This window comes from Leopardus geoffroyi, chromosome D2 (assembly GCF_018350155.1).
Source record: "Leopardus geoffroyi isolate Oge1 chromosome D2, O.geoffroyi_Oge1_pat1.0, whole genome shotgun sequence".
In the NCBI taxonomy this organism is placed as follows: domain Eukaryota; kingdom Metazoa; phylum Chordata; class Mammalia; order Carnivora; family Felidae; genus Leopardus; species Leopardus geoffroyi.
The window spans coordinates 34,087,194-34,114,558 of record NC_059334.1 but is presented as its reverse complement, the minus strand read 5'-3'; the positions used below and the strand labels follow the sequence as shown (position 1 = coordinate 34,114,558).

At 36.8% G+C, this 27,365-nt stretch overlaps 1 protein-coding gene and 1 pseudogene across 2 annotated transcripts in view; both read left to right on the top strand.

Moving 5' to 3' along the window:
* P4HA1 (prolyl 4-hydroxylase subunit alpha 1) overlaps positions 1 to 27,365 on the top strand; it is an 89,456-nt gene that overhangs the window by 51,550 nt on the left and 10,541 nt on the right. The window contains exons 9-10 of one of the 2 annotated variants that reach the window (XM_045437732.1): positions 1,258 to 1,328; positions 15,844 to 15,943. In XM_045437732.1, coding sequence (XP_045293688.1) covers positions 1,258 to 1,328; positions 15,844 to 15,943 — 171 coding nt within the window. Of the gene's footprint in view, positions 1 to 163; positions 235 to 1,257; positions 1,329 to 15,843; positions 15,944 to 27,365 lie in introns of both variants that reach the window. The other variant, XM_045437733.1, reaches the window with a different exon arrangement.
* On the top strand, positions 10,165 to 11,872 carry LOC123576642 (annotated as a pseudogene).

Below are 27,365 nucleotides of genomic sequence, written 5' to 3'. Positions count from 1 at the left end.
ACTTCCAAGTCTCAAGGCTTAACACAAGATGACTGGAAGCCTATGGAGTTATTTTCTCTTTTCATTTTCCTTTGTAAAAATCCCAGAATTCTGACCGGTTGGATAAATGTGATTCCTTTTTTTTTGTTTTGTAATGCGACTATTTTGATGGTTGGCTTCACAGCTGAGGCGAGCCACCATTTCAAACCCAATAACAGGAGACTTGGAGACGGTACATTACAGAATTAGCAAAAGGTAAGAGATGTGTATGTTGCATATTTTGCCCTCTAACGAGTGTTTTGTACATCCTACAGGAATTGTTCATTTAAGAGAAGTAGGTCATTTTCAGTCTCCAGCTCAAGTCACTGCTATTTATATACGCATGGGTAAAATGCTTTGTGTTTCACGGGTCTTTTAACTACAAGTTCTCTTTAATCTTTAATTGGTCTGTTATTTTTAGGGAATTAATATGCTTTGCATTTCTCTTCAGGTCAGGAATCCAATCTCCAGGAAATGGCTTGATACTTGTTTTCTGTTTCCTTTTTCTTGCCAAAGGGGAAAAAAAAGAAAAAGAAGCAGCCTGGATTAATCTGGGAGTAGCCTTTGTTTATATAGTTCTCTCACATTCATAAATGCTACAGTGAATTCACATCATCCTTCATGGTGATTGTACTGGCATTTGTTCATTCATCTTGTGAAATACCATTGTCATTTTGAAGTAATCTGTATTCCTCCTGTTGGAGTTATTTTAAAAAAATTGCTGACTTGAAAGCTGGCAATGGAAAGAACAGAGTTATGCTCCTGATCTCAGTCTTCCAACTACTATTATTCATGAACTTAGTTGCCTTTTACTTCGCCAGAGAGACTTAACTACAGTTTTATCTCAGTGAGAGTTTTAAAAAATAAATTTAAAGAGACTATTAACTATTCTTTTGTCACAATACTTAAAGGACATTAAACTTCTAGATCTGAGAAAGCTCCTGTGAAACCCAGTGCTATAAATCATTTACATACAGCTTCAAATGATTTAAAAAAAAAAAAAAGTGAAAGGACAATAAATCTACAACAAAAATATGTCAACCCATTTTCTCTTGATTTGGAAGTGGCTTTTCATTTATTGCCACCTTTCTAAATGTTTTTGCTGATTTGAAACCATTACCTACCATCCAGACCAATCTGAACTCTTCCAATCACCTGTGGCTTGGCAAAACAAAACAAACAAAAGCCCAAAATTGCCTGCTACGTTAGTAAGTCCTTGTCCTTTCTCTTTTTTTGTAGCTGAGCCGAGCTACAGTACATGACCCTGAGACTGGAAAATTGACCACAGCACAGTACAGAGTATCTAAGAGGTAAGGGAGTAATGGAGAGAATTTTAGTCTTATTTGGACTATTTTCTTTCTTGAGAATCTATTTTAATAAAACCCATGATATGGTTTCTAAGACCTAGGCTTTAAGCATGACAACTATGCCTGAATTTTCATGATAGACTAATAAACAGACATGGTTATGGGACAGTTAACAGCGATTTTCTAGAACTAACTTACTAGATTTCAAAATGCCTGCTGAGACTCCCCAAACTCCCCCTGAAATTGAGTTCCTATATTGAAGTAAGAGAGGTTCCCAAAGAACCATCATAGAAACAAGGCCTAATTTGGCTTCTGCAGTAAAAGCAAAGGTTTAAAAATCTCTAAGTCACCATAATAGCTATAGGTATTGAGAAAGGGCATGCCTTGAAGGATTCCATAACAAATCTTTTTAAGTCAGTTGGTTTCAAATTCTTTGCTTTTACCAATGTTTAAAGAGAATTTACTTATTAGCTGATAGACCATTGAAATAATTTTAACAATAGATTACTGTGTAACTAATGTATATAACTTAGAAGGAATCTGCAGAATAAGTGACATTATTCCAACAGCACTCCTTTTCCATCTACTTATTTACAAAGGAGTTTTCTCAGCTCTCATGAAAATGAAAATAGAAATATATTAAGTTTGGTCTCATTCTAGAAATAAGTAATATTTATCCATGGTTACAATACCTAATTGAAAATAACGAAATAAGCTCCTTCCATCTCATTATATCAATTTATAAAAGTATTTTTGCTGTAGAGAAGTATAATGTAATAAAAGACTTCTAGGAATAGAAATGTATATCTCTAGGACAAGGCTTCTCAACCTCAGCATTATTGATGTTTCAGATCAGATAATTCTTTGTTGGTGGTGGTTGCCCTAAGCTTTGTACAAGCTTAGCTGCATCTCTGGCATCCACTAGATGCCAGTAACACCCTTCCTCCCAGTTGTGACAATCAAAAATATCTCCAGACATTGCCAAATATCCCTTGGTAGGCAAAATCCATCTCCCACCCCAAAGACTTCACCTCTCCACACATGTTGAAAACCACTATTCTAGTATAAAAATGGAATGAAAATGCAGTTCAAGAGGAAAAAAAAATTTTGAATATTATTGCTGTAAGTCATAGCAAAAGTACTATGAAGGCTGTCAGAATGCATTGTTTCCCTACTCTTTTTTGGGCAAAGCTCTATGTCCTTTATATGGTAATAACCTTCAACATCCTCACACACATTTCCTGGTTTCCTAACTGTCTGCCCTATACTACCTGCCCCCCCTGCCCCAGGTAGAAGTCATGGAGAAAATTAATCTCTGTGATATGTCAGGGAGATGAATAAATGGTAAGAATTTGCAGAAACTAATTTGGATAATGTTTTGATACATGATTTATAATGCTTCTGTGCATTGTAATTAACTCTAAATTTCAAGTTAAACTTCAGCTATTTTTCCATTCTATTACAGAATATTATGCATGTGTTGAAAAATAAACCCTTTATTTGTGGGGGTAAAAGAAAAAAATTAACCCATTAAAAATAATATTTTATCAAAGATTATTTTTATTATATGGTTTTAGGCATTTTTACTGTCATAAGGCTTGTATCTAACTTCTCCAGATTTGGATGCTTTTAGGAAGCACATAAAATAAAATTTTCGTGAACTTAGTTCTTTGGAAGTCCTTTTTGGAAATTTTTTATATATACAATGGACCTTTTGAAGAAATAGCCAGCCCACAGAGTCATTGGACCCTTACCAATAAGGCAAAATAAATTATTCTTGGAAACTTTTTTTTCCCTAAGAACTAAATATTTCTAAATATTTTGAGCTTATTTTTTTAGTATTCTAATTTTATAGCTCTGAGAAGAATTTTATTGGATTTTTTTTAGAAAGACACAACCATACTTTATATTATATAAGGCAATAGAAGTCATTTAGCCAGCAGCATTAGAAGTTTTAGAAGACTAATACCAGAATAAATTCACCTAATCACAGCAAAGTGTGCAGAGAGTGTGTTTGTGTTCAAAATTACCTAGTAACAATAGAATTCCACAGCATAGTGATATTTATATTTACCCAAGGAAAATTGTTCAGCAAATCTTTTAAAAATAAAATATATATGTTGAGAGAGGCCGTAACTGTTAAAGAATTGGCTCCATAAAATATCCTATACATTTCATATTTAACGAATAAAAAGTTTTTTGTTATTTTAGGAATTCATTAGCTATGCTGAGACGTTTTCTACCCATCAATGTAAAAATCTGAATTTTGAAGATGCTTACAAGTGAAATAAATGTTTTATGTTTCCTTCATACATTATACCTCTGAAAAAGGCATCTCAAATGCAAAGTAGAAGTATTTATGTGTACTGATGTCAGTTAATGTGGTTCCTTTTGCTGTGGGAACGTCTGTATTTTGAATGGGTCAGAAAGGAATCTCAAATATCTGTATTTTGAGAAATTTCTCAGTGATTACATCATCTTCTGAGGAAGGAAAATCTGTTCCAGCATCCTAGCAAATAGAATTTTATTTGGGTAAAGTATCTGTGGAAATCCATTACTGTTTATTTATTTTATTGACTTTCTGAACTTTTGGTAAGGCATCTCTGTCCTTCCCTATATTATCCTTTCCGATATTAAAAAAAAAAAAATCCCAAACTAAAAATTTACTACAGCTTATTAATGGAAATGCTAATAATTTTGGCTGAATCAGAGAAATGGAATTTTAGTTTTGAAAAGGTAAACATTGAGTTACTGAAAAGGCAGTTTAGTTATGTGAGTTCATTAAGTCCAGTTAAAATAATATAAAGATATTTGCAAATAAACAATCCACTTAGTGTAGTAGAAAAAGCTTCTTTGATTCTGGTGGGTTATTTTTGGAAGTAGTTTTCATTTTCTTACTCTCAAGTACAGATTTCCTACAATAATGACATTTTCTTATGCTTGAGATTTAATGTAAATAAGGAACAAATACAATATAAAAGCATATTAATATACTATAGAAGCAAATACAAATATATTTGAATAATTTCAGATATTTTTAAAATTGGAGTCCCTTTTAACAATGACATTACTCTCTTTTGGGTTGAACAGTTGTTCTCAGCTCAGATTAAAATAACTGAAATGGACAGATCTATAGTGTTATTTCATAATTGTCCCACTAAAAACCAAAGGGCTGGGATAAATTTCCAGTCTAGGTGATCAGCATTTCTTTGTTAACCATCAAACGCTTACAGAGAGCAAAACTTTTTTTTTTTTACAGACAAGTATTTTTTTTTTTTTTTTTAGTGTTTATTTTTGAGAGACAATCAATGGGGGAGGGGCCAACAATAGGGGGAGAGAGGATCTGAACCAGGGGTGGAACTCACGACCTGGGGGATCATGACCTGAGCCAAAGTCAGCTGCTTAACTGACAAAGCCACCCAGGTGCCCCAAGAGCAAAACTTTTAATAATTCTTGTTTTTGCAAAAAATCACATAGTGGTTTTATATTAGCTATTTGTAAAATGTAACTTTTCACATGTGTTGAGTTAGAAGAAGGTAATAATACTATTCAAATTATACCACTCACATTTTCCTTTGGAACTTTGTAACATTCTCCAAAACCTCCAAAATGAATTTTTCTATTTACTGAACATGAGGTCCTTATTAATGTATTAGAAATATAGTAATGCAGTATGAGAATGTTGTTCCTTAATCAAATAGAGCATTCCAGTGACATTGTAAAATAGCATATATTAGAAGAATAACAAACACTTCTTAATAAAAAAAATTCATTAGAAAGGGAAAAATGTTGAAACATTATTCTGAATATACAACTTAGCTCTTGGGTTCCTGTGATTAAGACCAAAAGGAATATAGTTTGTGTTATCTATTTAGTAACAGAAAAAAGAAACACATATAAAATTATCTGGAGAAAGAGATAGGGTTTTCTCATGGCACTAAATTGTGTTGTACAGAAAAAACACTGTATAACTTAGTTGAAAATTTCTTTTCTTCTTTTTTTAATGTTTGTTTATTTTTGAGAGAGAGAGAGAGCATGTAAGCAGGGGAAGGGCAGAGAGAGAGGGAGATAGTGGATCTGAGAGCTCAATGTGAGGCTTGAACCCATGAACGGGGAGATCATGACCTGAGCTGGAGTTGGACACTTAACAGACTGAGCCTCCCAACAATTTCAATTACAGTTGTACAAACAATAAAGAAATGTTCTTCAAATGATTTATCCTGTTACAGCAAATACTGTAACTTTATGTTCTAACTCTGTTGAAAAACACTGAGTACTTAGAAGAGAGAGCCTTGATTTCTTTTGATTTCATTTAGTCCAGGAATGACTTCCAGATTCTAAGGAATAGACAGTTAATATATAATATAGTATCATCATCTTCACTGAATTTTTTGGCGGTGTTACAACAATCTAAATTCAGGGCTAATTTCTTAGAGTAGATGATAGGTCTATAATAATGTTGCTGAAGACAGATTAGCAGTTGGGGTCCAGATGAATAAGATGTTTTAAATGTATAGAGTTCTCCAGCTAAAGAAAATCCTATTATGTTTTGGAGAGGTTTTCATATGAAAGTCAAATTAAGTGAAATAACATGCATAAGTAGAATTTATTTTCCACTCTAGTGACTATAAGAGAACCACAATTAAGATAACAGTTTATTTTTTTATGTTTATCTGAGAGAGCATGCAGGAGAGACAGAGAGAGAGGGAGAGAGCGAGAATCCCAAGCAGGCTCCACACTGCCAGCACAGAGCCTGACGCTGGGCTCAAACTCAAGAACTGTGAGATCATGACCTGAGCTGAAAGCAAAGGTTGGACACATAACCAACCAAGCCACCCAAGTGCCCCAACAGTTTATTTTTTTTAACCTGTAATCAGTCATTAATGACTTTAACTGCTAAGCCTCAGACCTTCTGTTCATATCATTTATAGTATAACAAGTGCAATTTAAAATTTTTTAAAAATCTAAACAATTAAAATATTTTCCTTCTAGGATTAGCAAAAATTAAAAAGATTGATTCTGGCAAGGATTTTCTGAAATGGGCACTCATAGCATATGTTAGGAGTATAAATCACTTTTTTGGAGAACAATATGACATCATTTATCAAAATGTGAAAGTCGTCTAGCAGTTCCACATGTAGGAGTTTAACCTACGGAGATATTCGCACAAGTATGCAAAGATATACAAAAATTTTCATTATAGTATTGTTTGTAATAGAGAAAAAGTAGAAATAATCTTATTTAACCAGTGCTTTATTGACAGACCTTCATGGTCATTTTGGAAGTAAAGATGGTTTATTTTAAAAAGAAAGGCAGTAGTTAAAAGCACTGTGGAATGGGAATGTAAAATGATATAGTTACTATGGAAGAGTCTGGTATTTCCTCAAAAAGTTAAACATAGGATTACTATATGAACCAGAAATTCCACTGCTAGGTATATACCCAAAAGAATTGAAAGGAGGGACTCAAACATTTACTTGTATACCCGTGTTCATAACAGCATTATTCACAATAGCCAAAAGTTGTAAGCAACCCAGGTGTTCATTCATGGATGAATAGATAAATGTTATATATTCATATGATAGAATATTATTCAAAAAGAATGAAATTCTAATACATGCAACAACATGGATGAATCTTGAGAATGAATAAATGAAAACAAGTGAAATAACACACAAAAGGACAAATATTATGTGATTTTACTTACAGTAAGTACCTAGAATAGAAAAATTCATACAGACAGAAAGTGGATTAGAGGTTACCAGGGCCTGGGAGGAGAGGGAAATGGCAAATTATTGTTTAATGGGTACAGAGTTTCAGTTGGGATGATGAGAAAGTTCTGGAAATAGTGATGATGGTTGCACAACTTTGTGAATGTATTTAACACCACTGAATTACACACTTAAAAGTGGGTAAAATGGTAAATCTTATGTATTTTTTAAACCACCATATATATATACACACACACACACACACACACACACACACACACACATATATATATATATATATATATTTTTTTTTTTTTTTAACTGAGGTTGTGCTATATGTGCTATATGTGACTTGGAAAGATGTCAGAAGTATTTTCGGTGGCAGGGGGAAGTATATGTGTATATTGATACGGGAGATGGGAGGGTTGGTAGATTCCAAGTTTTTAAAAAATTCTCTCTGTACATTTGTTTATATACAGGGGGAAATGTTGAGGATATATAGCTATTTATTAGTAGTGTTTACCTGTGAGGAATGAGACTAGGAAAGGAACTTCATATACTTTTGTATTGTTTGAAATTTTTATAAGTATTTCTTTTTTTTTTATGTTTGTTTATATTTGAGAGAGATAGACAGTGCATGAACAGGAGAGGGGCAGAGAGAGAGGGATGGAGACAGAATCTGAAGGCAGGCTCCAGGTTCTGAGCTATCAGCATAGAGCCCGACGCAGGGCTCGAACTCACAAGCCGTGAGATCATGTCCTGAACCAAAGTCGGACATTCAACTGACTGAGCCACCCAGGCGCCCCAAGTATTTCTTTTTTTAAGTAGCTTTATTGAGATATATACATACCATACAGTTCATCCATTGAAAGTGTACAATTCAGTGGCTTTTAGTATATTCAAAGAGTTGTGCCTCCATCGCCATAATCAATTTTAGAACATTTTCATTACCTGAAAGAGAAATTCTGTACTCCTTAGCAGTAACTACTCAATCATCAATTCACCCCCCTCTAAGCCCAGTCCTAGGTGACCACTAATCTACTTTCTGTTTTTATGGATTTGCCTGTTCTGGAATAAAATCATATAATATGGGGCCTTTTGTATCTGGCTTCTTTCACTTACCATGTTTGTAAGGTTCATTCATGTTGATGTATGTATCTGCATTTCATTCCTTTTCATGGCTGAGCAATATCCCATTGTATGGATATACCACATTTTATCTATTTTATTCATCCATTGATAGTGGCGTTTCTACTTTTTGGCTAATATGGATATTGCTGCTCTGAAAATTCATGTACAAGTTTTTATGTGAATGTAAGTTTAAATTTATCTTGGGTATAGACTTAGGAGTAAAATTGCTAGGTCATATGGTATCTCTATATTTAACCATTTGAGGAACTGCCAAACTTTTCCAAAGTGGCAGCACCATTTTACAATCCAACCAGCAATGTATGGGGCATTCCAGTTTCTTCACATCCTCACCAACGCTTGTTATTATCTTTTTGATGGTTATGGCCCTCCTAGTGGATGTGATGTGCTATCTCATTGTGGTTTTGATTTGGATTTCCCAGTGGCTGATGATGTTGAGCATCTCTTTATTGGCTGCTTATTAGCCATTTGTACATTTTCTTTGGAGACTGTCCATTCAGATCCATTGCACATTTTGGTATTGAGTTATTTGTCTTTTATTTAGTGGTAATAGTTCTTTATAGATTATAGACTCAAGTCCTTATCAGACTTTTGATTTGCAGAAATTTTCTTCCATTCTGTGAGTTGTCTTTTCACCTTATTGATGGTGTCCAGTGAAGCACAAAAATTTTTTTATTTTGATGCTATCCAGTTTACCTATTGTTTTGTTTTTGCTTATAGTTCTTTTTTGAGAGAGAGGGGAGAGAGAGAGGGAGAGAGAAAATCCCAGGGAGGCCCCACATTCAGCACAGAGCGTGTGGGGCTTGATCCCACGACTGTGAGATCATGACCTGAGCTGAAATCAAGAGTTGGATGCTTAACTGATTGAGCCACCCAGGCTCCCCTGTTATTACTTGTTCTTCTGATGTCATAGCTAAACCAGTGTCTAATACAAGGTCACAAAGATTTACATTTGTATTTTTTTTTCTAAGAGTTTTATAATTTTACTTCTACATTTAGGTTTTTAATCCCTTTTGAGGAGTCATACACACACACACACACACACACACCCCGTAGGGAAGTAGGGAGTCCAATTTCTTTCTTTCACATGTGGTTATCCAGTGTCCTTGGACTATTTGTTGAATATAACAACCATTTCTTGCTTTTATAATTTTAAAAGTGTAAAGTGAAAGTTTGGAATGGTAATTTGCTAGAATAGCAAGAGTGAAGGCGTTCTTGGTAGCAGGAGACTTCAGGCTGAAGAGTAAGCATTGTCAAAGAAAAGATTAAAGATAAAGAGGCAGTGATTGATAGAATGAGGCCTGTGGAGTTAGAAAGGGTAGGTTCAAAAACATAGATAAAAGATCCAGCCTTTGTAAGGCTGAAGGACAATACTTCTACCAGAATATAAGAGAAAAGGTAAGAATAGATGCTTGTGGTTGCAGGGACGGAAGTTGAAGGTAATAGAAGTAGGAGACAGGTTCTCTGTGGGTGATAGGATGGGACAGGAACAATTATCAGGATGCATCTAGTTTAAAATTTTAAGAGAATATTTACCAATCTTGTGTTGCAGTTAGCTATAAAAATCAAGTCAGTAGTTTGTTGCTTATAAAGTTCAAAAATCTGTCAAATTGTTGCCAGCCAAAACGATAGCTACACCAACATACCAGATTAGTTCCTGGTTCTCCTAGCAACTCAATCAGAATTGGGAGAGATAAGTTCTTAATACATGTATCAGCTATACCCTTTATAATAATAAAATTCTTGGATCCTTCCTTTTCCTGCTCTGCTGAGGAATTCTACTCAGCCAGTCCCTATAAATTTGTAAGAGATCACGAGACAAATAATTATGGTAACATTGAATAAATCTTGGATTAGTTCTTTTTTTTTTTTAATGTTTTTATTTATTTTTGAGACAGAGAGAGACAGAGCATGAGCAGGGGAGGGGCAGAGAGAGAGGGAGACACAGAATCTGAAGCAGGCTCCAGGCTCTAAGCTGTTAGCACAGAGCCTGATGCAGGGCTTGAACTCATGGACTGTGAGATCATGACCTGAGCTGAAGTTGGACGCTCAACCGACTGAGCCACCCAGGTGCCAGTCTTGGATTAGTTCTAAGTAATCTCCAGGATTCATTTATTCATTCAGCAGAAATAAATTGAGATCTGCTATGTGCCAGACACTGTAATAGGTTCTGCAGATATAGTAGGGAGCAAAACCAGGCAGACTTCATATGTATTTAGGACTAGTAGTTGAAAGAAGACATCTTAAACAACAAATTAATATATAATTACTGTGATGAATTATACAAAGTAAGAATATATGGTACTATAAAAACATTAGGGGCAGCTGCCTTCTCCACTTCCAGGTGCATGGAAGTAGACTCCCCCTGATGTACTTTAGCTGCAGGCAGTTGCTAGCTCAGAGATTAATGATTTTGGGGGGTACAGCTGCCACCACCCTCCACCTCTCAACCAAGGGTGATTCCCGTAGTAGCATCTGGCAGGTACCCACCAAAATCAGTGTGGTCCTGTTATATATCAAAAGTACCACAACCTTGATTGCTTTTGTGAAGAGCATTTCATTCCCTTACATCAAAGAAAATGTTAAGTTACCTGCAGACAAAAATACTTATTCATTCTTGGAAAGAAGAAGAGTGCCAGAGGACCTCAGTCTTTTGAGGTAACAGGCTGAAGAGGATTCCTATCAGGATGAGGTGTTTTTGACCTCTGCAACATCTGGGAATGGGGTGGATGATCTGCAGTAGATGACCCAGGCTGTGGTAGATAATGTGTGCTGGCAGATGTCTCTGCATGGAAAGACCATGGTACTGACAAGTGCATTTCTTCATGTAGAAAGCAGCATTTAACAGCTGGGAGAATGAAAGCAGCATTCTTTGAAGATGTAGTTCCAGCAGTTAGGAAATGGAGAGAAGCTGGAATGAAGGTGTATATTCTTCAGAGAGCATAGAGACATAGAAATTATGACTAGTACATTTTACAGAGGAAGATATTCTTGAGCCTGTTGATAGTTACTTTGATGCCAAGGTTGGGCAGAAAGTGGAGAGTGAGAGTTATTGAAAGACTGCAAGTAGCATTGAATGCTCAGTCAACAACAACCTGTTTTTGACGTGTTACTGTGGAGGCTAGTGCTGCTGAGGAAGTAGACTTGCATGTAGCTGTGGGGGTGAGACATGGCTAAGTGGCGTTAAGAAATGATGAAAAGCCTATAGCCTCATCAAATCATTCAGCAAATTGTTTGTCTTCTTCAATCTAGGAAAAGATTTCTAAGGAAGACAAACTGTTTCTCATAGTTTGTCCCTGTAGTCTCATTTTATTTTAATGGTAAAAGTAGCTTACTTTAAAAATACATATATACACATGTGCAAATATGTATGTGCTCAAATTACCTTCTACAGATACATGAGTGATAAAACTCTCCATTCAGTGAAATGAAACATTTTAAAATCTATTATATGTAAAAATTGCTTGAAACTATAACACTAACCACTACTGAGGATAAAGTATAGTCAATAGAAAAAACTAACAGATCAAATGTGTCATGTATCAGGTCATATACCAAAATGGAGAGCCAGTTTTGAGCAATGTTTTAGAAGCTTTGCTATTTTAAAATCTGAAAGTGTTTTAAAGTCATATATTTAAAAAAATTTTTTTTAATGTTTATGTAGTTTTGAGAGAGAGAGAACGAGAGAGACACTGTGAGCAAGAGAGGGGCAGAGAGAGGGAGACACAGAATCCAAAGCAGGCTCCAGGCTCTGAACTGTCAGCACAGAGCCAGGCATGGGGCTCAAACTCATGAACCACTAGATCATGACCTGAGCCAAAGTTGGACGCTCAGCCAACTGAGCCACCCAGGGGACCCTCAAAGTCTTATTTTTAAAAATAAAAAATTGCCCGTGTTTAATTGTGAGAGAATAAAATTTAGAAGATTACAACAGCTACATTTCTCAATATGTGCTTACCTATATACAAAAGACAAAGATAGTTGCCTGTGCTCCACTAGAGGGCAAAATTAGAAAACTCTCTTTAGTCTTAAACACGAGAGTGTATGTTACTTAAGAAGAAACTTGCTAATCATTGTGGGATCCACAGTGATCCACAGCTAATCATTGTGGGATCCCATTGTGGGATTTCATTTCATGATTATCAATGAAAAAAGTACATTAATGTAATAGCTAAAAAAGAGATATGGTTCTTAATGTTTCAAAAAACAGTCCTAATCCTGTCAATTGTGATCATTCTAGATTTTATAGCTGCCTTTCTGACAGTATCTTAGCACAGTTTGAGAAAGTATATTATTATTATTTACTATTTTTAAAATGAACTTACTGAAATCAGTCTGTCAGATCAAGAAGAATTCTATATATTTTCTTTTGAAATGGGTATGAGAAATGTAAATTTTATAACAGTATTATTTATCCTGGTTCAGTTCTTATAGCATGTCATGTCAATTTAATGTTGTGATTAGTAAAAAACCAAAACAAAACAAACAAAAAAAAAACTTTGTCCTTTTTTGTCCTATTCCTCTTACTAAAATAAAAAATAAGCAGTTTGACAGGAAGGAGTGAAGGAAAGCTTCTCTGAAGAAGAGATGACTAAATTGATAATCCAAAGCCTTATCTTTACAAAATGAAAAAGAAAAATATTTGTGGCAGAGAGAAGAGCATGTGCGCTAGCCTTGGGGCTTGCTGGAACATGTTCTTGAAGAAGTGATGCTGGGGTACCTGAAGAGAGACCGAATATAGTAGTAGAAGTTCTAAGGGAGACTAAGACCGAGCAACCAGAGAGACTGAAGGAATCCTGAAGAATGAGTGAGTGAGGAGGAGTTTCAAGGATGAACATACAGCTGTTACTAGAAGGGCAAATACGATGAAAATTGGAAACATTTTGTTAGATTTAGTAGCACAGTAGTTATGGGTGATATTAGCCAGAGCAGTTTTGGTGGAGTGATAGGGACTGAGGCAAGGTTGGAATGGATTAAGAAATGAAGAGTTGGGTGCTTGGCTGGCTCAGTGGTAGAGCATGCAACTCTTTATCTAAGGGTTGTGAGCTTGAGCCCCCATATTGGGTGTAGAGATTACTTCGAAGTAGAATCTTAAAAAAAAAAAAAAAGTCTGTGGAAAAAGGTGACTTAAAGAGGGAGGAGAAAGAGATTGGTAGCTGGAGCAAGACAGAGAGTTAAAGGAAGGAACTTTATCTATCTATTTTTTTATGGAAAAGACATAAGCCCAGTTAAAAGCTGTGGGAGGAATTGAGAAGAAAAAGTTGATCATTTAAGAGAGAAAAGGTCTAATCAATGAATTATGCTTCCTAAAATGTCAGAAAATAATAGAATTTAAGACAGGGAATTAACCTTATGATGGAGAGAAATCTCTTTGGAACTGGAAGGGAGGAACTAGATGAACTAAAAGGAACAGATAGATGCAAATGTATGTAGATTGTATGGTTTCTTTTTTCTCTTAGGAGATATGTACTGAGAGAAGGGGGAAATTGGGTGGGTTGGGATTCCGAGTAGAAAAAAGGAGGAAGAGTAAGGGCCCATTTGAAGTTGGTGTTCATGAATTTTCAGGGAATACATATTTGCCCTATTTCATGACTTTATTCAGTAGGGTTTGGTGACACAGGCGTAAGTTAGAGAAAAAATTTCATTAAGGATAGTATTTTTGCCAATTTAATTTAGGGATTTAGCAACAATGTTGATGAAATGTGGAGTGAGAGATTGATGAGAGAAGTAAGGGAAAAAGGCTGATAGACCAGGAAAAAGCATGTATAAAGGAGATAGTTTAATTTGGGAGTACCTTTTTTTATTTAGCTATCATTCCCATACCATAAAATTCACTCCTTTAAATAAGTGTATAATTCAGTGGTTTTTAGTCTTTTTAGTTGTGCAACCATCACCATTATCTAATTTCCAAACATTTCCATCACCTCAGAAAGAAAGCCTGTACTTACTAGCAGTCACTCTGAATGGGAACATCCTCCCTCCCCCGGAAAACCACTTATCTACTTTCTGTATCTGTTGATTTGCTTATTCGGATATTTCATATAAATGGAATCATAATATGTGGCCTTGTGTATCTTGCTTAACATACTGTTTTCAAGGTTCAACCATGTTGTGGCATGTTACCAGTCCTTCATTCCTTTTCATGGCACAATAATTGAGCATATGGATAGATTACATTTATGTATCCACTCATCAGTTGATGAATATTTGGATTATTTCCATTTTGGTCATTATTAATAATGCTGCTATGAATCTTTATGTACAAGTTTTTGTATGAACATATGTTTTAATTTCTCTTGGATATGTACCTGGGAGTGGAATTGCTGGGTCATGTGGTAACTGTATGTTTAACAATTTGAGGAACTGCCAAACTGTTTTCTAAAGTGGTTGTACCATTTTACATTCCTACCAGCAATGTATGAGGGTTCTGATTTCTTTACATTCTCACCATCACCTGTTATTGTCCATCTATCTGTTTTTATTATAGTCATCTTACTGGGTGTGTTTGGATACCTTTAAAAAACTTATTATTTATTTTTAATTTTTTTAATGTTTATTTTTCAGAGAGACAGTGTGAGCAAGGGAGGGGCAGAAAGAGAGGGAGGCACAGAATCCAGAGCAGGCTCCAGGCTCTGAGCTGTCAGCACAGAGCCCAATGTGGGGCTCGAACCATGAACTGTGAGATTGTGACCTGAGCTGAAGTCAGAGGCTTAACTGACTGAGCCACCCAGGCACCCCAAAACTTACTGTTATTTATGCAAGTAATATAAAGAAGTAATATAATGAATTAAAAAAATGAGGGGCACCTAGGTGGCTCCATCAGTTAAGTGGCCGACTCTTGATTTCAGCTCAGGTCATGATCTCCTGGTTCGTGAGTTTGAGCCCTATGTAGGGCTCTGCACTGACAATGTGGAGCCTGCTTGCGATCCCCTCTCTCTCTCTCTCTCTTTCTCTCTCTCTCTCTCTCTCTCTCTGCCTCACCCCTGCTAACTCTGTGTGTCTCTCTCAAAAATAAACTTTAAAAAAAATGAATTTTTTTCTCGTAAAATATTTACGTTATATATATCAGGCTAAAAACCCTATGACCTCCACCTCAGTCAGTTCCTATACCTTATCTGGGAAGAAAAAATGTTTTCAGTTTGGTATGTATTTTTTCAGAATTTTTAAAAATTCTGAATGTAGACAGCTCTGTATAGCCTTCTTACATTAATCCAACTGTTTTCAAAGAAAACTCTATAATAAATGAGGTTAGTTTTTTCTTTTCCAAACTTTAACTGTGAAATATAGCATTTTTAAAGGTTTATTTATTTATTTTGAGGCAGGGGGAGGGGAAGAGAGTGGGAGAGAGAATCCCAAGCAGGCTCCGTGCTGTCAGTGCAGAGCCCAACATGGGGCTTGATCCCACAAACATGAGACCATGACCTGAGCCAAAACCAAGAGGTGGATGCTTCACTGACTGAGCCACCCAGGCACCCCTAACATGTAGCATTAAAAAAAAAAAATTACAACATTGTTTAGTAAAAATCACATCAAACAAGCCAACTAAATGCCTATAGGTAAAGGCTTATTATCCCATATATTATGGCTTTTAAAATGATGGCTCTTGGTCTTTACTTATTGAAACATTATAAGTAAAACTAATATTTTCTTCTTGTTAGTGCCTGGCTCTCTGGCTATGAAAACCCTGTGGTGTCTCGGATTAATATGAGAATACAAGATCTAACAGGACTAGATGTTTCCACAGCAGAGGAGTTACAGGTAGGTAGTCACATTATCCTTAAACTATATGCTATCACATTATTTCTTTACACTTTTTCAAACGATGCTTTAGATGAGATTTCCTAACACTGTGCAGGCACTCTACAGGTATTGCAGGATAATTTGGGACCAAAAAAGTGACTATGCAAGCTGAGATCATGCAAAGTGGTCTTAATCAATGGCAAAAATTATGAATATCTGTGATTTCCAAAATTGTTTACAAAATTAAATTAAAAACTTATTGTTAAGTATAACTTAACAATAAAATTAAGTATAGCTTAACAATAAATGGTGATCATACATTTTACAATTCCATTTGCAATGTATGAGAGTTATAATTTCCTCACATCCTTGTAAATAATTTGTTCTTGTCCATTTTTTTGTTTGTTTTTAAATTACATTCAAGTTAGTTAGCATAAAGTGCAATAATGATTTCAGGAGTAGATTCCAGTGATTCATCCCCTTTGTATAACACCAAGTGCTCATCCCCACAAGTGTCTTCCTTAATGTCCCTTACCCATTTAGCCCATCCCCCCACAGCCACTCCAGCAACCCTCAGATTGTTCTCTGTATTTAAGAGTCTCTTATGTTTTGTCCCCCCTCCCTGTTTTTATATTATTTTTGCTTCCCTTCCCTTATGTTCATCTGTTTTGTATCTTAAATCCCACATATCAGTGAAGTCATATGATACTTGTCTTTGTCTGACTGACTTAATTTGCTTAGCATTATACACTGTAGTTCCATCCACATTGTTGCAAATGGCAAGATTTCATTCTTTTTGATTGCCGAGTAATACTCCATTGTATATATATACCACATCTTCTTTATCCATTCATCAGATGACAGACATTTGGGCTCTTTTCATGCTTTGGCTATTGTTAATAGTGCTGCTATAAACATTGGGGTGCATGTGCCTCTTTGAAACAGCATACCTGTATCTCTTGGGTAAATACCTAGTAGTGCAATTGCTGGGTCATATGGGAGTTGTATTTTTAATTTTTTGAGTAACCTCCATACTGTTTTCCAGAGTGGCTACACCAGTTTGTATTCCCACCAGCAGTGCAAAAGAGATTCTCTTTTTCCCCATCCTCGCCAACATTTGCTGTTGCCTGAGTTGTTAATTTTAGCCATTCTGACAGGTGTGAAGTGATATCTCATTGTGGTTTTGATTTACATTTCCCTGATGATGAGTGATGTTGAGCATCTTTTCATGTGTCTGTTGGCCATCTGTATGTCTTTTTTGGAGAAATGTCTGTCCATGTCTTATGCCCATTTTTTAATTGGATTATTTGTGTTTTGAGTGTTGAGTTATATAAATTCTTTTATATTTTGGATATTAACAACCCTTTGTCAGATATGACATTTGCAAATATTTTCTCCCATTCAGTAGCTTATTGTTTAGTTTTGTTGATTGTTCCCTTTGCTGTGCAGAAGCTTTTTATTTTGATGTAGTCCCAACAGTTTATTTTTGCTTTTGTTTCCCTTGCACAGGTGACATGTTTAGAAAAATTTTGCTGCAGCTGATGTCAGAGAAATTATTGCCTGTGCTCTCTGCTAGGATTTTCATGGTTTCACATTAGGTCTTTAATCCATTTCCAGTTTATGTCTGTGAATGTTGCAAGAAAGTGGTTCAGTTTGATTCTTTTGCATGTAGCTGTCTAGTTTTCCCAGCACCATTTATTGGAGAGACCGTCTCTTTCCTATTGCATATTCTTGCCTCCTTTGTTGAAGATTAATTGACCACATAATTGTGGGTTTATTTCTGGGTTTTCTATTCTGTTCTGTTAATTTATATGTATGTTTTTTGACCAATACCAGACTGTTTTGATTACTATAGCTTTGTAGTACATCTTGATAGCTGAGATTGTGATACCTCCAGTTTTGTTCTTTTTCAAGATTGCTTTGGCTATTGGAGGTCTTTTGTGGTTCCATACAAATTTTAGTATTATTCTAGTTCTGTAAAATAATGCTGCTGGCATTTTGATAGGGATTGCATTAAATCTGTAGATTGCTTTGGTAGTATGGATATTTCAACAATATTTGTTCTTCCAATTCATGAGCATGGAATATTTTTCCATTTCAGTTTTTTTCATCAGTGTTTTATAGTCCTCTTCAGTTTCTTTCATCAGTGTTCTATAGTTCTCTGTGTACAGGTCTTTCACTTCCTTAGTTAGGTTTATTCCTAGGTATTTTATTATTTTTGGTTAAATAGTAAATGGGACTGTTTTCTTCATTTCTTTCTGCTACTTCATTATGAGTGTATAGAAATGCAGTGGATTTGTGTATATTGATTTTGTATCCTGTGACCTTACTGAATTCATTTATCATGTCAAGTAGTTTTTTGGTGGAGTCTTTAGGGTTTTTTATGTATAGTATCATGTCATCTGTAAATAATGAAAGTTTTCATTTTTCCTTACCAATATGAATGCCTTCTATTTCTTTTTCTTGTCTGATTGCTGTGGCTAGGACTCCCAGTACTATGTTGAATAAAAGTAGTAAGAGTGGACATCTTTGTCTTGTTCCTGATGTTAGGGAGAAAGCTTTCAGTTTTTCACCATTGAGTGTGATATAGCTGTGGGATTATCATATATAGCCTTCATTATGTTGAGGTATGTTCCCTCTAAACCTACTTTGTTGAGGGTTTATCATGAATGGATGTTGTACTTTGTGAAATGTTTCTTCTGCATCTGTTGAAATTATTAAGTGGTTTTTATGCTTTCTCTTGCTGATGTGATGTATCATAGTGATTGTTTTGCAAATATTGAACCACCCTTGCATACCAGGAATAAATCCCGCTTGATCCTGGTCAGTGAGTTTTTTAATGTACTGTTGAATTTGGCTTGCTAATATTTTCTGGATGTTCATCAGAGATGTTGGCCTGTAGTTTTCTTTTTGTATAGTGTCTTTATCTGGTTTAGGTGTCAGGGTAATGTTGGCCTCATAGAAGCTTTTCTCCCTCTTCTATTTTTAGAATACTTTGAGAAGAATAGTTATTAACTCTTCTTTTTTTTTTTTTTTTTTTTTTTTTTTTTTTTTAAATTTTTTTTTTTTTTTCAACATTTATTTATTTTTGGGACAGAGAGAGACAGAGCATGAACGGGGGAGGGGCAGAGAGAGAGGGAGACACAGAATCGGAAACAGGCTCCAGGCTCTGAGCCATCAGCCCAGAGCCTGACGCGGGGCTCGAACTCCCGGACCGCGAGATCGTGACCTGGCTGAAGTCGGACGCTTAACCGACTGCGCCACCCAGGTGCCCCGTCTCTTCTTGAAATATTTGATAGAATTCACTTGTGAAGCTATCTGGTCCTGGACTTTTGTTTGTTGGGAGGGTTTTTTTTTAATACGTTTATATTTATTTATTTATTTGTTTGTTTGTTTATTTATTATTTTTAATGTTTTTATTTATTTTTGAGACAGAGCATGAGCAGGGGAGGGGCAGAGAGAGGGAGACACAGAATCTGAAGCAGACTCTGAGCTGACAGCTCAGATGTGGGGCTAGATCTCACGGACTGTGATATCATGATCTGAGCTAAAGTCGGATGCCTAACCGACTAAGCCACCCAGGCGCCCCTGTATTTATTTATTTATTTATTTATTTAGAGAGAGAGAGAGAGAGAGAGAGTGAGTGAGCTGGGGAGGGGCAGAGAGAGAGGGAGAGAGAGAATCCAAAGCAGGCTCCATGCTGTCAGTGCAAAGCTCAATGCAGGACTCAAATTCATGAACCATGAGATCACAACCTGAGCCAAAATCAAGAGGTGGACACTTAACTGACCAAGCCACCGAGGCCCCCCTGTTGTGAGTTTTTTGATTACTGATTCAGTCTGTTTAAATTTTCTGTTTCTTCCTGATTCAGTTTTAGGAGGTTAATATGTTTCTAGAAATTTATCCATTTCTTCTAGGTTGTCCAATTTGTTGGCATGTAATTTTTCATAATATTCTTTTGCAGTTCTTTGTATTTCTGTGGTGTTGATTGTTATTTCTCCTCTTTCATTTCTGTTTTTGTTTATTTGAGTTCTTTTTTTTTTTTTTTAAACATTTTTTTTTTTTCAACGTTTATTTATTTTTGGGACAGAGAGAGACAGAGCATGAACGGGGGAGGGGCAGAGAGAGAGGGAGACACAGAATCAGAAACAGGCTCCAGGCTCTGAGCCATCAGCCCAGAGCCCGACGCGGGGCTCGAACTCACAGACCGCGAGATCGTGACCTGGCTGAAGTCGGACGCTTAACCGACTGCGCCACCCAGGTGCCCCTTGAGTTCTTTTTTTTATGAGTCTGGCTAGAGGTTTATCAATTTTGTTGAACTTTTCAAAGAATCAGTTCCTGGTTTCATTGATCTGTTACATTGTTTTTGTAATTTCTGTTTCATTTCTTTCTGCTCTAATCTTTATTATTTTCTTCTTTCTGCTGGTTTGGGGTTTTGTTTTTCTTTTTCTAGTCCCCTTTAGATGTAAGGTTAGGTTGTGTATCTGAGATTTTTCTTGCTTTTGAAGTAGGTTTCTATTGATATAAACTTCCCTCTTAGGACAGCTTTTGCCACATCTCAGTTTTTGTTTTCATTTGTTTCCACTTTTTTTTTTTTTTTTTTTTTTTTTTTACTGATTTCTTGGTTAACACATTCATTGTTTAGTAGCATGTTATTTAACCTGTGTGTATTTGTTCGTTCCCGAGTTTTCCTTGTAATTAGTTTCTAGTTTCATAGTGTTGTCAAAAAAGATGTTTGGTATGACTTTTTAATTTGTTGAGACTTGTTTTGTGGCCTAATAAGTGATCTATTCTGGAGAATGTTCCATGTGCCCTTGAATGTATATTCTACTATTTTAGGGTGGAATGTTCTGAATAGATCTGTTAGAGCTGTGTGGTCCAGTGTATCATCCAAACCAACTGTTATGTTGATTTTCTGTTTAAATGATCTATCCATTGATATAAGTGAGTGTCAAAGTCTCCTAGTATTGTATTATTAGCAATTATTTCCTTTATGTTTGTTAGCTGCTTTATGTATTTGGGTCCTTCTATGTTGGGTGCATAAATGTTTACAATTTCTATATCTTGTTGGATTGTCCCCTTTATGGTCATATAGTATCCTTCTTTGTCTCTTCTTACAGTCTTTGTTTTAAAATCTGTTTTATCCAATATAAGTATTGCTACTTAAGCTTTTTTTCACTTCCATTTGCACTATAAATGCTTTTCTACCCCTTCACTTTCAATCTGCATGTCTCTTAGGTGTGAAATGAGTCTCTTATAGGCAGCATATAGATGTGTCTTGATTTTTTTAGCCATTCTGTCATCCTCTGTTTTTTGTGTTTTTTTTTAAATTGGAGTGTTAAGGCCACTTACATTCAAAATAATTGATAGGTATGTATTTATTGCACTTTGTTTCTTGTTTTATGGTTGCCATTGTAGTTCTTTCTCTCTTGTTCTCTTCTCTCACGGTTAGCTGGCTTTCATCAGTGATATACTTGGATTCCTTTCTCTTTATTTTTTGCATATATCTATTACCAGTTTTTGATTTGTGCTACGATGAGGTTTGTATATAACATCATATGCATACAGCAGTCTGTATTAAGTAGATGGTCACTTAAGTTTATGAAGTTTGAATCCATTCTTTTTAAAACAAATTTTTAAAAAATTTTTAAATTTTTATTTATTTTTAAAAGGGGGGGTGAGTAGGGGAGGGGCAAAGAAAGAGGGAGAGAGAATCTGAAGCAGGCTTCATGCTGTCAGTGCAGAGCCTGATGTGGGGCGCGAACCCACGAACCACGAGACCATGACTTGAGCTGAAATTAAGAGTTGGACGTTCAGTGGACTGAGTCACCTGGGTGCCCCAAGTTTGAATACATTCTAAAAGCTTTAAATTTTTACTCCTCTCCCCTGCCACATTTTAGGTATATGGTGTGATACTATACATCCTTTTGTGAAACTCTTGACTAATTTTTTAAAAATTTTTTCTTCTAATGTTTATTTTTGAGAGAGAGAGACAGGGTGAATGGGGGAGGGGCAGAGAGAGACAAGGAGACACAGAATCAGAAGTAGGCTCCAGGCTCTGAGCTGTCAGCACAGAGCCCGATGTGGGGGCTCAAACCCATGAGCCATGAGATCATGACCTGAGCCAAAGTAGGACACTTAACGGACTGAGCCACCCAGGTGCCCCTTGACTGATATTTGTAGATAAGCTTAATTTTATTGCTTTTATGCTTCCTACTCTTCATACTTCTCCTTATGGTCTTTCATTTCCAGAGTCTCTTTTAACATTTCTTATAGAGCTGTTTTAGTGATCATGAATTCCTTTAACTTCTGTTGTCTGGAAACTTTCTCTTCTTCTAATCTGAATGATAGCCTTGCTGGAGAGTATATTCTTGGCTGCAGGTTGTTTGTTTGTTTGTTTGTTTGTTTTTCCCAGCTCTTTGAATACATCCTGCCATTCCCTCCTGCCTGCAAAGTTTCTGCTGAAAAATCTGCTTATAGCCTTAAGAGATTTCCCTTTTATGTAACTGTTTTCTCTTGCTGCTTTTAAAATTCTGTTTATTACTGCTTTCCATTTTAAGTACTACGTATCTTAGTGTGGACCTCCTTGTTGATTTTGTTGGGGGCTCTCTGTGCTTCCTGGATCTGGATTTCTGTTTCCTTCCTGACAACTGGGAAATTTTCAGCTATTATTTTTTCAAATAAATATTCTGCTTCCTTCTCTCTCTCTTTTCCTTCTGGAATTCATATAATGCAAATGTTACTACGTTTGATGGTGTTACTGAGTTCCCTTAGTCTGTTTTCACTTTTTTTTTCTTTTTCCTGTTCAACTTGGTTGCTTTCCATTACTGTGTCCTCCAAGTTGCTGATCTGTTCTGCTAACACTAGTCTACTATTTACTTCCCTCTAGTATATTTTTTTTTTTTTTTAATTTTTTTTTTTCAACGTTTATTTATTTTTGGGACAGAGAGAGACAGAGCATGAACGGGGGAGGGCAGAGAGAGAGGGAGACACAGAATCGGAAACAGGCTCCAGGCTCTGAGCCATCAGCCCAGAGCCCGACGCGGGGCTCGAACTCACGGACCGCGAGATCGTGACCTGGCTGAAGTCGGACGCTTAACCGACTGCGCCACCCAGGCGCCCCCCCTCTAGTATATTTTTAACCTCACTTATTGAGTTGTTCATCTCTGATTCGTTCTTTTTTTTTTTTTTTTTATGTTTTGTATCTCTTTGTTGAGGGTCTCACTAAGATCCTTCACTTTGTTCTCAAGTCTAGTGAGTATCTTTATGACTATTACTTTACTTACTTATTTTTTAAATATATTCCTTTTTTCTTTATTTATTTTGAGAAAGAGCGTGCGAGTGGGGAAGGGCAGAGAGAGAGGGAGAGAGAATTCCAAGCAGGCTGTCATTGTCAGTGGAGAGCCTGATGCAGGGCTGGAACCCATGAACTGTGAAATCATGACCTGAGCCAAAGTCAGACACTTAACTGACCGAACCACCCAGGTGCTCCTATGACTATTACTTTAAATTCTTTATCAGGGATATTATTTATCTCTGTTTTGCATAGGTCTCTTGTGATTTTGTCCTGTTCTTTCATTTGGGACACACTCCTCTGTCTCCTTATTTTGTCTAACTCTGTCTGTTTCTTTGTGTTAGGTAAGTCAGCTATGTCTCCCACTCTGGAAAGCTGTGGCTTTGTGAAAAAGAGGTCCTATAGTACCCTGCAGTGCACTGTCCCCTGTTCACCAGAACCCAGTGCTTTAGGGATGTTTTCTATGTGTGTTGCATGAGCCACACTGCTTTTAGTCCAGTTGTCTGCAATGGCACTCTCTGCCTGTTGTGGGCAGATTTTGGTCTCTGTGTTGTTAGTGGCCTAATCTAGGGCCACCTTGGGCTTGAGTTGAGTCAGACCAGACATTTGCCAGAGATGGAGTAGCACTGAACTGCAGGGTGTTTTCCCTCTGTTGTGCCCTGAGAAGCTTTTGTTGGTGGGTAGGGCCTGTAGTCAGACCGATGTCTGCCCCAGCCCACTGCTGGGCCATAGTTGGACTGGTACGTGTATATATCTTCATCTCTCCCTGGGGCAGGAGTCACTTTGTAGTGGTAGAGGCCCCCATCAGGGCTACTTGCACACTTCCAGGCTTGTGGCACTGCTTTGGATGGACTCTGGCCAAGGGTCTATTGGAAGGGCAGGTCCGCAAGAAAAAGCAGGCTGAGATTCATGGTGCCTGCAAGATCTACACTGGTTTGCTGTGGGAGAGAGCTTGAAGACCATGAGAAAACTGCCCAGACTGGAATGGAAGGGTGGGTCCGTATAATAGCTTGGTGAGCAGGGGGAGGGTTCAGAGGGCACTGTTAATAAGGTCCATGCAGGTGTGCTGTGAAAGGGGACCTGAGGCTGCTTGGGATGGAGGGGGTATGTCTGCAGAAGAATGTCTGGCGGAGCTCTCACTGTTAGCAGGAGAGTGTTCTGCTGCCCTGGTTCCCATAGGTGTCTGTGAATCCAGGCTGGGGAAGGGGGCAGGGGAAGGAAATGGCTCTTAGAGAAGTCCCCCTCAAATCCCTGCCCCTCCAGCTCATGTACTGAGATTAGTAAAAAAAAATCTCCTTCCTGTATACCCAGGCATTTTAAAAAATTTTTAAAACACTTTTATTTATTTTTGAGAGAAAGAGCATGAGCAGGGAATGGGCAGAGAGAGAGGGAGACACAGAATCCAAAGTAGGCTCTAGGCTCTGAGCTGTCAGCACAGAGCCTGACACGGGGCTTGAACCCACAAACTGTCAGATCCTGAGCTGAAGTAACTGAGCCGAAGTAACTGACTGAGCCACCCAGGCGCCACCCACCCCAGGTGGCATTCTTTTTTTTTTTTTCAGGTGGCATTTTTCAAACTGCCTCTTCTATGCTGTGTGTCAGCTGGGCTCTTCAGTGCACTGTCTCTTTAAGGGCAGAGATTCAGTTTCCTTCTGCCCTCAGACTCTCCCAGAGCTGAGCTTGCTGATTTTTAAAGTTCCAGGTGGTAAACCCACTGATTATAAGAACATGAGAATCCATGCCCCTTTGGTTTTCAAAGACAGATGTTTATAGGGATTCATCTCACCCATACAGGCCCCGTATGCATGGGCTGCCTGGTGTGGAGGTCTGCTCCTCTCCCCTCTCCACTCCACTGCTTTCCTCCCTCCCACAGGCAGTCTCAGTCTTTTTGGCTCCCTACCACATCTCAGCCCTTCCTACCCTCTTCCATGTGTCCCCTTCTCTACATTTAGCGGTGGAGAGTCTGTTCTGCCAGTCCTTGGGTCATTTTCTGAGTTATTTACACTGATTTTGATATGATCTAGGTGTGCCCGTGGGACAAGGTGAGCCTAGGATCCTCATATTCTGCCGTCTTTCTCAGAAGTCCCCGGTTGCTTGTGCTCTGGATATCTAAGAAACTATTGCCTAATGCAAGGTCACAAAGATTTATACATGTGTTTTTTCCTAACAGTTTTATAGTTTTATCTGTTATGTTCAGGTCTTTGATCTATTTTGAGTCAATTTTGTATATGAGGTAGAGGTCCAACTTCATTCTTTTCATGTGGATATTCAGTTGTCCCAGCATCATGTATTTAATTTTTTTTTAACATTTATTTATTTTTGAAAAATTTTATTTAAACGTTTATTTATTTTTGAGACAGAGAGAGACAGAGCATGAATGGGGGAGGGTCAGAGAGAGAGGGAGACACAGAATCTGAAACAGGCTCCAGGCTCTGAGCTGTCAGCACAGAGCCCGATGCGGGGGTCGAACTCACGGACAGCGAGATCATGATCTGAGCTGAAGTCAGATGCTTAACCGACTGAGCCACCCAGGCACCCCACCAGCACCATGTATTTAAAAATTACTCTTCCCTATTGAATTGTCTGGGTAATCTTTATTGTGAATATTGAGAATTAAAGTGCTTTATATCTCTGTAAACACTTATCAAGGATAGTTTAAACATTCCTTCTTGTGAAATTTGGGGCACCTGGGTAGTGCAGTGGGTTGAAAGATTTTTTTTCCAACATCATTTCTTCCTTCCTCCAAGACATCTTTATCCTTTCCATCACAATCACTTTCCTTATATCGGTAAGTTTGCCTTCACCACGTTCCTCTGGCTGCATAGCTAGAGTTTCTTGACCTGCACAAGTGGAAGCATTCCCCTTGTCATTTTTTTTCTATATCACCATTTAAGTTTGATTTGAATTTTACTTAAAGCATTATTACTTTCCCTTTTTCTGCTGTACATTGTCTTTGTTAGCCATTTGCCTCTTCCAGCTATTCATTTTTGTAAAATATCACATGAGTTTTCACTGGGAGATAAGGAGGCAACACAACTACATACTTTGGTGTCTGTGCATGAATTAACAGATGTGCAGTGACCAATCACTGATAGACTTTGAAAGAAGTGATATGATTGGTCATTCATCATGATGTACAGCTGTTATTTACATCGTAATTTGTGGACTAAAGTGCTAGCAGCAACATTTGTACTTTATGCAATTACTTGTAGTCAATATGTTTTGGTGACTGAAATTTAAACTATGTTGTTGGAACTCTGGTGTTAATGAGTAGCTAAACCATTAGATGTGTGCCTTTTGGAACTGTGCAAAATCAGGATTGCCTATATTTAAATTGCTTAATTAAGTTGCCATTTATTCCATGGTAATCTACAATTTCCTTGGTATTCATTATATTACTAAAAGGTCTTGTATGTAGCTTTTTCTTTCCTGATCTGTGTTTATTCTCATCTGCCTAACCCTCACAGGATCTTTCAGGCTATGTGATACAGTTTTACTTAATAGGTTGATTCAACCCAATGTGTCTACAATATAAGGAGTAAAATATCCAGAGTAATAATAATTCACATAGGACTTGGACTTTGCTGTGGGCAACACTCTTTTAATTATGTTTTTCTTTCATTTCATTGGTAGTGCTCTTCAAATTACATTCTCCTTTTATTGTGTCATATTGGGATACAAGGAGGGAGCTAAGGGAAGGCATCATTCTCCTTAATTTATAAATAAGAAAACTGAGATTGTATTCAGAATTACATATATTGTAACTAAGAAAGCTAGAATTTAAACTCAGACCAGACACTTTTTTACTTTCTTTTGCTGCTTCCCACTGGGACATTGTCATTACCGATTAAAATTGTAGGAAGATATTTTATTAAAATTGATTGGGAGTTTCCCAGATTTTGGGGCTTTGGAAAACATGAGTCTTGATTGATTTAAATTCCAAAGAAAAGTGTTTAGTAAAAATTAATAATAGAGATCTCAAAACTCTAATTCTATAATATTTTAAGTCTAAACATTTAAAAATTCTGATTCAAATTTTAGTTTAAGTTATATATTAGAGGAAAACATGTGCCTCAAAATTTGCTAAAAGAAGGTATATTAACTAAGGTTCTTAAATATATAGTAGCTATCCTTAGTTTTTTATCC